At 27.3% G+C, this 17,247-nt stretch overlaps 1 protein-coding gene across 1 annotated transcript in view; it reads right to left on the reverse strand.

The window, feature by feature from the left end:
* Positions 1–16,643, reverse strand: part of LOC129972095 (TWiK family of potassium channels protein 7-like) — a 51,984-nt gene extending 35,341 nt beyond the window's left edge. The window contains exons 1-2 of the mRNA XM_056086076.1: positions 16,273–16,643; positions 4,450–4,573 (exon numbers count right to left, since the gene is read on the reverse strand). Coding sequence (XP_055942051.1) covers positions 4,450–4,573; positions 16,273–16,554 — 406 coding nt within the window. The 5' untranslated portion in view covers positions 16,555–16,643. The remainder of the gene's footprint in view (positions 1–4,449; positions 4,574–16,272) is intronic.
* Between the last annotated feature and the right edge of the window lie 604 nt (positions 16,644–17,247).

The raw sequence follows: 17,247 nt of genomic DNA on the forward strand, positions 1-17,247 counted from the left end.
GAAAAACATATGTTGCAATATCTGACTCTCATATTTTTGTTCCATCAGAAATATAAAAATGCTTCTCTTTACCGACAGCATTTAAAAAGAGAAAACGATTTCTCTTTTGCTAACGATTTAATGATGAGGGGAAAAAAACCGAGTTTAAAAAAAGGAACAACTGTTATGACCACGAAAAGCAAAACATAAACTAAGGGTGGCATGACAAAAGTTATTTTAAGGTTACTGTTTCTTACGCTGCAAACATAACAGCTGCAAAAGCCGCAAAAATAACCTTCCTTCGCCACTAATACATAAAGAGCAATAAAATTAACCTTTATGTCAAGGACCTGGCATGGAGAGGTAGCACATGGCTTGGAACTGTAAAAAGAAACCCAATTAAAATAAACAAACACTCGTAATTTAAAAATGTTTCCATTTTTAGAATTTTTTTTGGAGTTTCTGCTAATGAGCAAGAATGCAGTATATTAGTTGAGAATAAAAACAAAAAGAAGAAAGAGCAGAAGAGAATTTTATTATACATCCACTGACTTGGTGTATAAGCAGACAATTTTTCTTGGAAAAAATTAAACTTTTCAATATTAGTAGAAACCGATACATTTTAGTGTTAGGAAACATTAATTCTGTTAATGGTTTTAAATGTCAGTCTTTACAACAACAATTTTTCAACAAAATGAAAATTCTACTTATTAACATACTATATTCATAAGTTGGCATGCTATCAATAATTTGTGTCATATGACTAGCATGACTTAAAAATCGTTGAAATTTTTGACACATTTTTATTTTTTTGAGGTCTAAGAACGTATTAGAAGATTGGATTGACAAAAATTGGTTTAATTAGTCTTCTAATTTTAAAAAATCAAATTTTGCCGTTTTATTATTAAATTAGGAGCATATTACTGAACGAAAACCACTTTAAAATTAAAAAGTAGGTTTTTCAGAGATGATTTCATCTTCGTTCAATTTTTTCTCTCATTTCATTAAATTTTTAAAAATATTTAAAATACAAAATTTTTCTAGAAATGCTTCTTATTTTGATAGCTACTGGATGTATACACTCCTAACACACTCCTTACAAAGATGTTAAATATATATATATATATATAGTAACCAATCTAAAGTAAGAAATATTTTGAAAACGAAACTAAATAGTTCCGGAATCGCAACTAAAGATTATTTCTAATTCAAACTAAAATCAAAAAAAGAACAGGAAAAACTTCATAGTATTTAGAGAGGTGATCCTTGAAAAAGTCTTCAGGCAGGATTCTTTTTTTATTTGGTTTAATTTGATTTTCCTATTAACTTGATTTTATTACTTTTATATATATATATATATATATATATATATAGGGAGAGAGAGAGAGAGAGAGATAAATGAATCAAACCTAAAACATTATCATACTGCATTGCCTCAAACTGGACATCCCGTAACAAAATTTTTTTTCCTTATACAAAGAAGCATTTTTCATAGATAAATTCTCCATCTAGTAAGCAATAACTGAAATAAAAGTATTGAATGCCAATTCTCCATTTGATTCCAAAACGAAGAATTGAAGTACTACATTTGTTTTTGCTCATTAATATTAGTCTTTAGATAGGTCCGTTCATCTGTGCTCTTTATCTGCATGAATGAACTACAGCGAACTTCAGTAATGTGCAACGTTTGATTAAGAAATCAACAATAAGCAGTGACCATCGCATTCCGGAAGCTTATGTTTCTCTTTTTATCATACTAATCCCGATACAAATTGTTGTGTGTTGAAAATTCAAAATAATGATTCGAGTTACACAAGCAGAACAATTTTCATTCTTGCTTGCAAATGGAAGATACATTTACTACAACTGCGCATTGTACCGTATCAGCCAAACTGCGTGTCGAAGAAGAAAAAAAATATACTCTCAAACGCATATGTAGCAAAACGATTCGTTCTTATAGAATAGAGCAGCAGATGAATTTCTATTGTGTTTTGATTCGCTTCCGAATGAAAAAATACTAAGGGAAATTAATAATAGAGGATTCGAAATTCATTCACGATCGCAGGTCATGTGACATGTCCCCCGTTACCAAAACAGTGACAGAAAAAAAAAAACGTATTTGTTCGATAAAATGCTAAACACAATATGTTAAATAAACACGATAATATCAAATGTTGCGTAACGTTTAGGATGTTTTTATATACAAGGTCAGCTATAGTTCGGAAACTGATATCTGTTTTAGTAGTTTCTATTGAAATTACTTTTAATCAATCTTTTTAACCCTTATCGTGGTAAGATTGCTTTTTTGAAGAAAAGAAAAAAAAAATGTATATAGGTAGCTATACATTTTATATAGTATACCTCATTTTGTATAGCATCTCATTTTGTATAGTATACCATACATACAACTTTATAAAAATTATTTTATAGTGGTAGTATATTTTTATAAAGTTGTATGTATGGTATACTATACAAAATGAACATAAGGGTTAATAAAGGAATAAAATAAAAAATTAGATTTAGCTTTAAAAAAATCTTTATATAAAGCAAACCCTTAGAATATATAATAAAAATAGGATATACATAAGAACTAAAATCATTTTATCGTAATTTCCATAGCAGTTTGAACTATGGAATTTCTTGTGATAAATATTTATCTTACCTTAAAGAATTTTTAAGATTATCTGTTTTAAAATGGTAATTTTTAAATTTAATCTTTTTCTCTCTTGGAAAGATTAGTTGAATACATTTAACTGTTAATTGCTATTTCTTATACAATATTCAAAACACGAAAAGAATACTTTTTCAATCATTAATATTTTAAAACTTATTTTCTTTGCAAACCAATGTGAATATCATCGGCTTTATGCATAATGCCTTTTGAACACTAAAGCAATTTTCTTCAATCGCATTGCATTTAAAAAATGGTTACATATAGAGCAATTCAAGTAATGGAATCTATTCATTTGACGACACTGCCACACACACACACACACACACAAAAAAAAAAAAAAAAAATGGTTTATGTTACTAAAAATTTAACCAATCGCTATGATTACACTGTGCTGTGTATACCCGCGTCTTTTTTTCTATTGTATTTTAATGATTTCAAAATTAAAGCCACATGGCTCATTCAGTGTATAGCTAGTTAAGAAATATAGACATTTTATTTAAGATGAATTCCGTAACAGTTAAGATATATTTATAAATGTGAATTCAAATCCTTACATAAATAAAAATTCCAATTCCTTTGTGTAAAAAATCTTAATTAGATAATTTTCTAATTTCTTTAAAATATTTTTACTAAAAAATGTTGCCTTGGCGATATAAATTATTATGTTCAAATAATTGAGAAATAATCATAATTATAACTTCTAAATGAGAAATAAGTATGACTACTCTTTTTTTTTCTTTTCGTTAATTTTTAGGTTTATATAATTAGCTGTAAATAAATTCTCAAAATCACTATATCCTTACAATTATATTCTGAAATTAGATTTATTATAACTTTAAATCATAATCTTTAAATATAAATTTTAAAAGTTTAATCAACGGAAAAAGGAGTATTTGGCTATCAATTAGTTCCTAGGAATGTTGATTATGTTTTATTTAAATTAAATCTCTTTTGCATAGGTTAACATTACCTCTTTGTAGAAAGATTTTCTATGCCTCCATTAAAAAATTTCAGTTCCTGGATAATCCATTTCAAATGGCAACTGCCTTTTACTGTAACCTCACCGTATTACTTCATTATATATTTTCACTATATTATTCCTCATATAAATTGCATTGATTATATGTAGATCTTTCTTCCTCAGTTTTCGATGATAAAAGATAATTTCTCAATTAAATATTTGATGAAACATTAAAAACAGTTTTTGAATTTCATTGCAACAATGAAATATATTGAAATCATACAAAAAAAAACTCATACAAAATAACACAAAAATATTTTTAAATGACTGTCAAAATTTAGAAAATAATTGTACGCAATCAGGTTGGTATCATTAAAATTGCAATTTTTTTTATTTTTAAAATGCTGTGAAAGTTAAATTTCTGCTATATTTTAGGGAGTGATGAAAAACATAAGAATTTCATTTGATTATTAATTAATAAAAAATTTTTTTAAATCGCCTCAAGACATACATTCTTGCTTTCTATATCAGTGCCGAATTCGGTAATTCTATGCCTAATAGTTCTGTTTCTTAGAATATCAAAACATTCATAAACAAAACACTGTTTTTATAAGAATAGATCATATCTATTAAATTTAATGTATTAAATTTTGAAAATGTTATTTTATACCTATAATAAAATATATTATTATATTTATTAAAACCTTATATCTTGTTTCAGGAAATTTCATTTAGATGGATGTTTCTAATTTCTGTTATTACTTACTGAATTGTAATAATAATAGATATTGAAATATTCATTAAAAATACAATAAAAAACTATGTGGCATTTTACCTATAGTTGTAATAACGATTATTGAATACAAAAGAGCTCCAGAAAACGTCCACTGTAGAGGGCTTTCATCTTTACCATCGTAACCTTCCTTCCTGACAGCTCTCACCAGAGTAACTTCGAATTCCTGAAATAAGGAGTTCGTTATTTTTTTTATCTGTAAAAGCTTAATTTAATATAAGAATTAAGATTTTACATTATATTAAATCACGTTTATTATAAAGTTACTTATTTTATAAGTAATATGAAGTAATCAGGAAGAATAAATAAAGTATTAAAAAATTTCAAATTATTATTGGATTTATTTCATCCATTGCAGATTATGTGATTGCTGCTGATAACAATAAAACCAATTACTTTTCTATTTAAAATGAATATTTCCTCTTAATTTCATGCCTCCTTTGATAATAATATTCCAGTTATTACATTAGATAACTAAGCTTATAGCTCGGCTTTGGTCTAAGTGAATTCAAAATCATTCTTTATTCATTATAATAATTTTATTATGTATAATATTTTAGTCTTTTGATGAAGAAACTAAAAATAACTAGCGGGAGTGGTTCTTCCAAAATTTTCTCGCTTACACCTTAATATACGCATTATCCATTCGTCATACAAAATTATGAATCTTGGATAAAGTATTGAACTCTGCAAGAACATATATTTTTGTTTTCAGAGTCCTGCACACTAGCGTCCTGTTCTTCGTAATATAGTAAAGACAATCAAGTACAGTATACCGCCGAGTATCCGGCCTAATGTGGCGGGAGGGAAAGCCGGATAGGTTGGAGTCCTATGAACTCACTTCTTTGTCCACCAATACCAGAAGACAAAGTTTTTATTAAAAAAAAATCATTGTTATAATGCGTATTTTCTCAATTCTTGTTGAGTACTAAGCCCTCTTTTTATCTCAAGCTACGTAGAAAGTGAACGCGGCCGGGGCCCGAAGAATAATAGAAGCAGTTGCCGGTAACTTGGCGTGTTAAAATAGAAGGTTTTGTACTGGTAGTTTATATATGTTTATATACTGCACTGCACATTTCAAGAATTTATTAGCGAAAAAGTATGTAAAAAGATATAAACTGTTTACATTTTAACATAAAATTATATAATGCCTAACTTAAATGCAGGAAACATAAACAAAACATTAACGTAATTCGTAGGCCTAATTCATAAGAAAAGCGATTCAAACTGATTTTATTTTTCACTGATAAATGAAGAACGCTGCTCTTTTCTTGTCACAATTTGTATTTTGCACACGATACGTAGGAGGATTGTAGAAGGCACCTGTTTCCAATGCTTTGGCAATGTTGCCAATTCAACGCTTTGCCTTAATCATTTAATTGCCATAAAATAAAATTAGGTCGGATAATATGGAAGCCGGAAAGTCGCAAACCGGATACTCGGAAGTATATTGCACAGTATTTTACTCTTTTGATGAAGAGACTGAAAATAATTAGAGGGGATGGTTTCTCAGGAACTTTCTCTCTTACTCTTTAATAAAATCATTATTTCCTTGCTACAAAAAATTATGAACTTTGAGGAAAGTCATGAATGATATAAGTACTTATATTTTTATTTTCAGAGTCTTGCATACTAGCGTTCTGTACTTCGTAGTATAGTGAAGAAAATCGACTTCGCCTATTAGACAATTTTTTTGACCGAATGAAATCAAAATTTAAGCAAAGTGACATTTAATAACAAGATCGCATCGCACACCCAACTGCATTCATCTACATTATTGTGTTTTTGAGTTAGCGTATTTACATGTATGCGCAAAAGTATAGATCGATATACAATCAATCAATTATCGGATTGAGTTCAAATTTTGTTACGAATTTACACGTTAGGTTTAAATTTGTGAACCAAATTTTATCCATCTAGCTCTTTGCATAATTATCGAGTTTCCTTGCATTCTGATAACCAAACAGCCAGACTTCTTCTGAATGGATTTTATTCACAACTAGCCGCCTTTGGCGACCAGCCGGTTCGCCAATCTTAATGCTCGTTAAAATTTCAATAATTAAATATTTTATGTAATTCCTACTTTAATAGCTTCTTCATCAAATATTTTAAAGCTTCAAATTTTGATAGTCATGTAATTCCCTCATAATAATATAAAGTCCTTCAGCCATAACATAATATGTATCTCTCTAATTTTCTGTTAGTTCCGGTAGCATTTATGCTTAAAATTAAAATGCAAATGACTAAACTGCAATTAATATAATAATATTTTTTACTGAAACAAAGCATTTTTTTTAATAATATGATCACTGATAATAGAGTCACTGAGCGTTTAAACTTTATGGGCACTAAAGAATATCTTTCTTAAGTTATGTAATATCTCAAGAATTTGTTAACAAAATTTTCTCAGATTCATCATGAACAGATCGATTCATTAACAATGTTTAATTTTAAATGCATCAAACACTAAGAAAATAAAATGAATTATTTAAAATAATCGGTCGAAAACAGGTTTAAAAAACTACTTAAAAAACGATGTACTTAAAACTATAAGCATATACAAAAAAATATATAACTAACATAAATACAATTTACTTACAAAAGCATGCAACTAACTTAAAAATAATTTAAATAATTGAAAACAGGTTAAAAAAATCTACTTAAAAAACGATGTACTTAAAACTATAAGCATATACAAAAAAATATATATCTAACATAAATACAATTTAATTACAAAAGCATGCAACTAACCTAAAAATAATTTAAATAATTGAAAACAGGTTAAAAAAATCTACTTAAAAAACGATTTACTTAAAACTATAAGCATATACAAAAAATATATAACTAACATAAATACAATTTACTTACAAAAGCATGCAACTAACCTAAAAATAATTTAAATCATCCGTTGATAACGGTTGCCATGGCAACAATCAGAATGCGCATGCGTGAATTTTCTTCGCCAGCTCCGGTAACGTATATGCGTGAATTTTTCTACGCCAGTTGGGGTAACGCTATGCAGATTATACATTTTTAATTTCCTTTATTCTATGTTATTTTAATTCGAAAGTACTTCAGAATGAATCTGAAACATGGATTAATTAACAATGTTTAATTTTAAATGCATAAAACATTAAGAAAATAAACAGAATCGTTTGAAATAATCCGCCGAAAAATGTTAACCCTAGCCTGATTACTGTTGGGAGAAAAAAACAACTGAAACCTTACTCGTTTGGCGGCGGGGAAAATGGAAGATTTTTTTTGGCGGAAAAGTTGGCGGTGGGGAAAATGGAAGATTTTTTTGGCGGGAAAGTTAGTTTTTAATTAATAATTAAAATTCTAATTAAAATTTCAAAAAAAGGGACCCCAGGTGCACATTCCCGACCTCTAAGGTATACATGTACCAAATTTGATAGCTGTAGGTCAAATGACCTGGCCTGTAGAGCGCCAACACACACACACACACACACACACACACACACACACACACACACACACACACACACACATTGAGTTTTATTATAAGTATAGATTTAATAGAAATATATAAATATATTGTCGTATTTTGTATTATAGTGAAGAAAATCGAGTACTCATTTTGGACATCTTTTTCAAAACAACTTTTTTTGGACGTTACCTTTCAAATTTCTTGATCTTTTTCATTGTGAACACGATAATTCAAATGTTTTTGAATTATTATGTTCAAAAACAGGCAAACATAGTTCTACAAATTTGTTTTTTTTAAACTCGGAAAGGCAAAGCTAAACATTAATATTAAAGGAAACTAGTTACAATGAAATGTTCTGTAATCTTGGTTTTTCAGATAAAAAACAAGTTAGTACAAAAATTTCCGTCACATTTATCAGCTTCCGACGAAAAGGCAGTTGAGAATTTAAATATTTGCAAATTGCAAACGATAAATAATTCATTGCTTTATAAACTTTTCTGCGAATTTGACGTGTTTAAAATATTTATGATTTAATTACATAATACTTATTTCTACAGATAGAATACAAAGCATAGACAATAATAGGCCCGAGTGAACAATGAGTTTTCATAGATCTAAAATTGTATCCTGGTCAATAAGATTTTATAGTCAACTGTATGAGGAAAATAATGATTATTATCTCAATAAGATTGACCTATAAAGTGACATACAAAGATCAGACGGCTTGTATCTTTATTTAAATATAAAAATCACTGAAGCCTTTTTGATTTATCAAAAGTTGCTCTTATTTAAACTGGAAAAATCTTTTGAAAAATACAATTTGATTATTTTTTGCTTTGTAAAGAAAATTCAAGCAACATGTGAAGACAGATTAATATAAAACGATTTTCAAATTCAAATTATTTAATAATAGAAGTATATCAACTGATAAATAAGGAACTAGATTGTTCCAATTTAAATCAGAATGGAAAGCAATGTCTCCATTTGTTTTGGCTTTGTATAAATAAAATCGAACAATATTGAAAGAAGTAAATTCATTACTATTTCGTTTAAAACTATATTGTTTTTTTCATTAAAATGCTTAAATTAATGTAATTGATATGCAGATAACAAAATATTGTTTTATTTCGAATTTTTCATATTACATTAATTAAATTGAATTTTAATATTAACAAACACATAAGAATAACTGTCAAGTTATTAAATTACTTAAATTTGAAAATCATTTTTTGTGTTTAGTTTTTATGTGTAAAACATATATAATAAATTTAGTATGAAAATACTCTATGTATTTTAGTATTAAATTTATGTACATACCAAAAACAATTGACTTCTGTTGGAAAAAAATTTGCACTGAGAGATATTTCATCAGAGAGAGACAGAGATGTTTCATCTTAAAATTTTTGCTGACTCTTTTTATAAAAATATCAATTTGGATTGAAATTGGTAGATTGAATGAAGTAGAAATGAAATGAACCGACGTTCTGAAAATTAAAAACGCCCGGGAAGAAATGGGTAAAATTTCAAAGGAATACAAACGATCAGCTAGGCTATAGCCTGCATGAAAATTAACATTAGTTTTACATATTATATCTGCTATGTTTTGTAATTTTATAATAATAACTACAACAAAATGAAATAATTAAGATTAAATGTTGATAATTAATATTATTTGAGTTCAACAATTTCATTTTATATCCTAAATATGTGAACATGAATGCAGTCGGAAGAAGGTAAGGATTCGTTACGCAAAGAAAAAGTAATTGGCACTTTCCAGTAAAATTACACGAATAACTACTGAATAAATTACAATTATTTTCTACACAACATTTAATAAATATAAAAGCTGAAAAAAACATAAAATATTAAAGGACGATAAAGAATAAATAATAAAATATTGTTCTTTTCGGGGCTCTCCTTCAGTCTGAGAGCAATAGGGCGAATCTATTGCAGCTTGTCTTTAACATGCTCCTAGGGTCGACAAAGGTGAAGCTCATGTGTGTCAAAGAAAGCTGCCTTTTGTTTGTTAAACTCTCCCCCAAGCATGAAAAAAATTTCTCAAATTGCTTTATTTCCTAGTCGATTTTTGCACTCGAATTAACTTCTCATGCGTTGTGCTCTATCATCGCCAAGACAAATGCCCAGGGTGTCCTTATCACGGTTACGAAATGCAGGAATTAACTAACAACATCTATTAAAAAAGTTAGTTTTTTTTTAAGAATAAAACTTTTATTCTTTAGATTCTTAAAAAAATTCTGATGACGCTGTTCAAGTGTGAGAAAACATATAAAGCACAATCCCTGTTTCAACCTTTGGCCCAACTCGAGCTAGGTTCAAAATAATAAATAACTTTATGTTTCTGAGATATGATAATCCTGTGAAATAGTAAGCTCGTTCCTTTTCTTAATGGGAAGGAAGATGCCCTCTTAAGGAATGAATATTTTTTTTATATATAATATTAAAAAAAAGGAAGATAATATATCGATGAATATTGCTTGGATGTTGGCTTCTTCGGAAGTTTGTGACAAATAATTGGAAATAAAATATTATACCTATTTTCAAAGAGCATGGAAAAGCAAAAAAACATTTTTAAATATTTACAGAAATGAATCTGTAGGCGCATTTTGTCAAGATAGATTTTGTGCTTCATCACTCTTTTCCTTCAAAAATAAAATATCTTTATTGATTTTAATATATGCTCGATGTAAACATTTTTAAAAAACATATATATGTGACGACACATTGAAATAACAAACCATTTAATTGTTTATTACCACCAAGAAATTTGGTTTCGGTATTTCAAAAGTAAACAAACAAAAAAAATTGATGAAAATTTTATAAAAGTGATAACAAATATTTTTAACTCATGCTAAACAGGTTCTTTACTATCTTACTTTAGTTAAGTTATATAAACGTCTCCCTTTGAAGCAACATTCGAATATAAAATTGCCATAGTACTGATTTGTTGGCATGTCAGCCAACTGCAAAGATTTAGACCAACATCAACTGCAATCAAATTTGAAAACAATGGGAAAAAATACCTATGAACAATGCTTTGAAACTGAAACGATGCTTGATTTTAATTTGAATATATTTGAGTACATTACCATTGCAAATGAAGTGAAAGCACAAAATGGAATTACTTTAAAAATACCAAAAAATAAGACTGGAACCCTTAGGGCCTCTAGAAAGTTGTCTGTCCTTGTGTGTTTGGTAAAGTGAAAAGATAATCCATTCTAAGGTCACAAATATTTAATTTTAAATATTACGGATAAAAAGTAATGTTTGGTTTACTTTAGTTTAAATTACATTACATTAACGTCTCATTTTGAAGTAAAGCTCTAATTGTTTTGCGACAATTTATAATTTCATTTGGGGATTCATAAATTTGAATAGTGGTCAGATGTGAAGGCGAAATTTGAGCTCGCACCTCCATGCTACTATAGAGGGGAGGGTGTTTCTTTTAGTATACAATAAATTCTAAAAAATATGTGTAAAAAAATTTGTATACCACGAAAATTTTTTATTTTAAGCTTATTACTTTCTCGTATACGTGGCATAGAAAAAGAATAGTAAACGTCAAAATATCTGAACTCGAGTTTTTCAGACCTCCTGGAGTTCGAAGAACACATTTTTGGAAAGGAAAATGTCTATGTGTCTGTGACAAGGATACCTCAAAAATGCTTTCTGATAGACGGACAGTATATTTGTAGATTTCTATCAAATTTTGAGTAAAATCCTTTCAGAGGAAGTCTGCCTGGCTGTTCAAGTATAAGTTAACAGGATAATTATAAAACGAAGAGAGGAGCTAGATTGATAAAATTCGGTACACATATTTAAAATCTATATAGAAAACCTATCAAATATTGAATCAGTTTTCACAAGGGATTGACCGACTGTCGGTCCGTATTTTCAGAAATAATTCAGAAACACAAAGATTTAATTGTATGAAATTTGGTATGGAATTTTATGAATACAAGTGTAGCTTTGTATTAAATTTTTGTTCCACTCGTTTGGGAAAAAAACGCCTAAAACACAAATTCGATTTTTGAATACTATTAACCGCATAAAAAGGATTAATCTCAGAAAAAAAAAAAAAAAAAAAACTCGCCAAGAGGTCACTTGACAGAAGCAATGAAAATGCTAAATTCATGCCAAAGGTTAATATTTTGTAACTATTGTATTAATTGGAAGGCATTTTCTGGTATATACCTTTATTAAACAGCATGCAAGAAAGTTTTAGGAATACATCTCCCGCTGGTACACGGTTAAAATTAAAATTATCGAATTTTCTGGATTGATTCAACAAAATTCACTAAGAAACCTTTGATAAAATTTTACAATTTTTTTTCATCCTTTAATCCATTTATCATGATAATTCCTTCTAAATGAAAGAGCTGTGCATAATTAAAGTTCGTTATACAGTGATTTCTGCTAATACTAAAAGCAAATATTTGTATCTGTTGTCTATATATTTATTCATTACTAAGGCTATATTATATTAAGTCATTATATTAATTCATTACTTCAGGCTAGCCGTTTAATTTTCTGTTACTCAAAATTGCCTCAAATATACTTTAAAGAAACTGAACGTTTATCTCGAAATCATTTTTAAATGCTTCAATCAATTTTAATTCATTGAATAAAAATTAAAACAATAATAATAATTCAACAATAAAAATTAAATGAAATTTAATTAATTAAACTTGAAAATTTCTGAAAATATTATTGCACAAAAGTCCTTTTTACAGCAACTTAAAATTCGAAAATTAATCTTTTCTGGGTTATAAAGGAAATTATTCAATTTTTCCTTATTTTTGACACATGTGTAAAATTATTTTTAGATGTGATTGGCAACAGCAGAAATTTAAATCATTTCATGGTTTCATCAAATCCATAGATTTTTGTTTTGTTTTTTATAATTTTTAAAATATCGTCTTACATCTGACAATTTTTTTCAATCAGCAATTTTAATTTATCCTTTGGCTATGAACAGATAGTAAATGATTTTATAGCTGAAATATTTCAGTTTATTTCTTACACTCTCTCTCTATCTTTATCTTTCTATGATTTTTAAAAAGTAATTTTTATTTCAGGAATTAGATTTCTTGATGTTTATTAAATGTACATGAAATACTTAGGATATTTTAATAATTTCTAAAGATATAGATATATTTTCATAAAAAAATTATTATATTTTCAATGAAAGTTAAAGTATCTGTAGTTGTTAAATTATATTATTCATTTATGAAGTATAATTAGATTACACATGACCTGGCTATTTTACAGCTTATAAATATCGCAATTTTTTCTGTGTTATTATTAAGAGCGTATGATAATTTATATTTCAGTTATATTTAGCATGCACTGTATTTAGTAAGAGTGATTTAGATGGTTTCTACTATCTTTGATATTTTCTAGCTATATTTAATTGTAGTTTTCATATGATTGTAATTTTGCTTTGTTTCAAGGTAAAATTATCTGCAGTAACAAATTTGTTATTCAGTTGAGCGTTTGCTAAATATATCCAACAGCTAATTAAGTTATGTGCAATTATTTAGTTTAAATTAAATTCATATTTGACCATAGGTAAATAATCATAATTAATATCAATTTTTTGGAAGTCACTTTGTCTAACACTTTTACATGATGCAAAATATTAAGTACAAAATTGTGAACATTTTCTTTTTTTTCATGTATTAAAATTAATTTCAAATAATAATACATTTCATGTTTTTTCTATCACATAGTTTTCAGTTTATTACCTGGTTATTTATAGCAGTCAATGTCTTCAACGAACCAAAAATGAAATTAAAGTTGATTGACATTGTTAAATTAACATATTTGCTTATAGAACCAGCTGGTCGATAAAGGCGTCTAGTTTGAAACAATATGTAATATTCAAAAATGTTTATACATTATTGTTAATGTAAATATTACATGATAATGTAACTCTCAATATTGTAAAATTGCATTGGGAAATAATAGAATTCCCAATAATTCTCCAAAATAAGATAAAATTTTATTGCAATTCATAAAAAGTGAGAGAGAGGAAGTAATTTATAACTTGGGCACCAATTTATGATTTTCACCTTTATATCCATCTTACTTTTATTGATTTTCATTTGTTGTTTATATCATTCATAAGTTCACCTCTGGCGACCAGCTCGTTCGCTGATATTATTAATTGTGTAAATTTTCAATTAAATCTTTCATACATAATTTGATCTGAATGGTTTTCTCGGCAATTTATTAAATTCAAATTTTGATAAAAGCGTAATTTGAATATTTAAGTGCCCATACATCGTCCTGTTCATTATGTCATGCCCCAAATGGATTTTCTGTAACTGCACAGAAAATTTCAATTTGAATCCGGATGAATCATATTTTAATTAATTCAAAATTATATTTGCTGAATCAAAACAAATTCTTAAGAAATATTAGATTAGAAAGGAGAATCATTAAATATTAAAATTTTATATATATTACAGAATATATTCTGTAGATTTCGCTACATCTCAGGGAATAAATGAATAGAATTCTATCTGATTGAATAAAAAATTCAATGTAATATAACAAGAAAACAAAACTTCAAATTAAAGGAACAATAATTTATTTTTATAAATTCAATTACCTTACAAGAAAGAGCAGGTCAGTTTTTAAAATGGATGAATTTTTAAAACCGTTTTCCCGTTGCTTACTTTTGAAGTCAAATTTTTACTGTAATTGCCATAAAATTTTGAAAAAGGATGAGAAATTTTATTAAAAGTTTTAAACAGAAACTATTTAGAATGAAAAAAAAAATAAGCCGAATATTCATACATTGATAATTAACAATAGGAAAAAAAATCCAGAATGAAATATGTGTTATTGCAATTAAAACGATTTGCGTTTCCTAACGAATAAAATATATTATTGTAAAATATACTAAAAATATTTTGAAAAATAATACAAACTAGGCAAAAATTAAATGGCAGCTAAATTAGCATTTTTGAATATATCTACGCACATACTCACACATACATACATTTTTATTACTAATAGAGATTTATCTGTAGTTTAGATACAATATTTTGTTTATATTTAATTTAAAACAATGTTTCAAACCAATGCTGGAATCATTCATTCATAAATAAACGTTTAATTTTACATACCAGTTGAACTTAAAACAAAAGAGCGATGTATAAGTATAGTATTGGGTATATAAAGTATTTTCGCAATAATATAAAAAAGTTTTTTCATTAACTTAAATAACTAACTAAGAAACGTACAATTTTATTTTCTAATTTGAACGAATCCGAAAAATTTCAAAATGATGTGCAACAATAATTTGTATTATTATAATGAAAATCAAAGCGATTACTTTGTTTCATTAAATCACGTTTCGCATATTTTTTCCCCTCTATTCAAAAAAAAAAAAAAAAAAAGATATATAAAAATAATTTTTATTTAGCATACCGTACCGACAGAATGCTGACTTACAGGGATATTATCGTTTTATCAGTGTTAATTTTATAGCCATAATATTTTGTATATTCACAATTTTTTTTTAAATATTTTTTAAGAGTACTTTGTAATATTACCTCCTTCAATAGCTTTAAAAATTAAAAAAAAAAAAAAGATTTATTGCTTTGCCAGTTTTTTCAGTCCAATGTATTTCCTATTATTGAAATCAAGAATAAACTTCTGTTTCATTTTTATTAGCATTAACTTTGATGAATTTGATTTTTTTTGTTAACTTGGATCGAAAAAATTTATTTTTTTTCGATTCATTTTCATGGATTTACTTTTTTTAATATAAAATCACCCATCTTTAAAAATTATGCGATTCAATTATTATGAACTATATTTTATACTAACTTAAAAATGTAATTATACTTAACTAAATAATTTGTAATTATTGTAATTTAGAATGCAAGAATTTGAATATGAATATGAATTTGAATGCCAGAGTAAATGATTAATTCCATCTAGTTCAGTATTATTATTTCAATTCTTCTAATTACGCATAAAAATTTTATTCGTATGCTGTATATGTTTCTTATGCATTTCATTTCATCTTATGCATTCATTTTTGTCTTTCGCAGGATTAATGCTTTCGTTTTTCAAAAATGAAATAACGTAAAATTTTATTGTTAATTAGCATTATTAAATTAATATCAGTAATAAAATGAGTGAACCAGATAGTCGCCTCCTCAGCAGATTGCATTAAACTGCTGTGGTGGTGAACACCAACTTCTTAAATCATCCGTGCATTTGTTACATTTATAGATATTTAGCATATTTGTTATAATTGCTAATAAAAGCTTCAAAGCACTCCCGAATAATGGAACCTGAAATGGTCATTGACCTTTGTGATAATAAAAAAAAGCAACTTTAACCGTTATTCTAACTTTAACAAGGAAATGATCGCATACCTGTAACGTTTCCGTAGCGCGGGCTGTCCAGTTGCTTTCAGATAGCACTTTGCTCATCGTAGTTAGTGACCACAATCCCGTAACGACATTTTCTCTTTCTTTTAGCATAACCTGACGTTTTGTTTGTTCGTATCCTGCTTCCAGGGCTTCAAAAGTAAAAGCTCCAATCAAACTGTATCCAACCACTAAACCACAGAGACCGATGTGAGAGAATAGGAAAGTTGTTATCAGTCGACAATATCTTCGACATTTGGAACATTTCGATATTTCTGCCTGTGCCATGCTTGTCTTTTATAATAAAAATTTCTCTCACTCTCAAAACCAATGATAAATATTCATTCAAAAATTGTTAAAGATTGATCACTTTACTAGATGTATTTTAGCATTCTTTTTTGGTTGCTTGTATAAAAGAAATAATAACGATATTTATAATTATATACCATTTTATGATTAGTATCCAATAATAGATTTTAAATTTCAATAGATTTTTTCATTCTTTTCTGCTAAATTTATCGAATGAATTCTTTTTTAAACCAGAATTCAACAAAAATCAAAAATAAAATAAAATTTCCAGTATATTTATTTCAACTGCACATTTTCATCAATATCTTAGATAAAAGTATTTTCGTATATGCGCTGCTTCCAACCATCGCTGGTTGTGAAGTGAATTTTCTTTTAAAATGTGAAGATGACCATGCATTTGATGAACCGTTTTTACTAAATAAAATCGTTGCACCTTGTTTTCACAATACTTCTTTGCTTGGCTTTCAAATAGCAGACGACATGTCCACTTTCATCTATCAAAACCTTACACAGTATAAAGTTTTACCAATAAAGGATTTCTAGTATATAAAATGGTAAAAAGCTATCAAAAACTTTTGCTTCTAATTATTGGAAAATAGAATTTTCAGATCATCGCCTTTCTTTTTCCAACAAATTTCTTTTCTGATATTCCTAAATATAGCTCTGGAGAAA

Source organism: Argiope bruennichi, chromosome 6 (genome assembly GCF_947563725.1).
Source record: "Argiope bruennichi chromosome 6, qqArgBrue1.1, whole genome shotgun sequence".
Classification (NCBI taxonomy): Eukaryota; Metazoa; Arthropoda; class Arachnida; order Araneae; family Araneidae; genus Argiope; species Argiope bruennichi.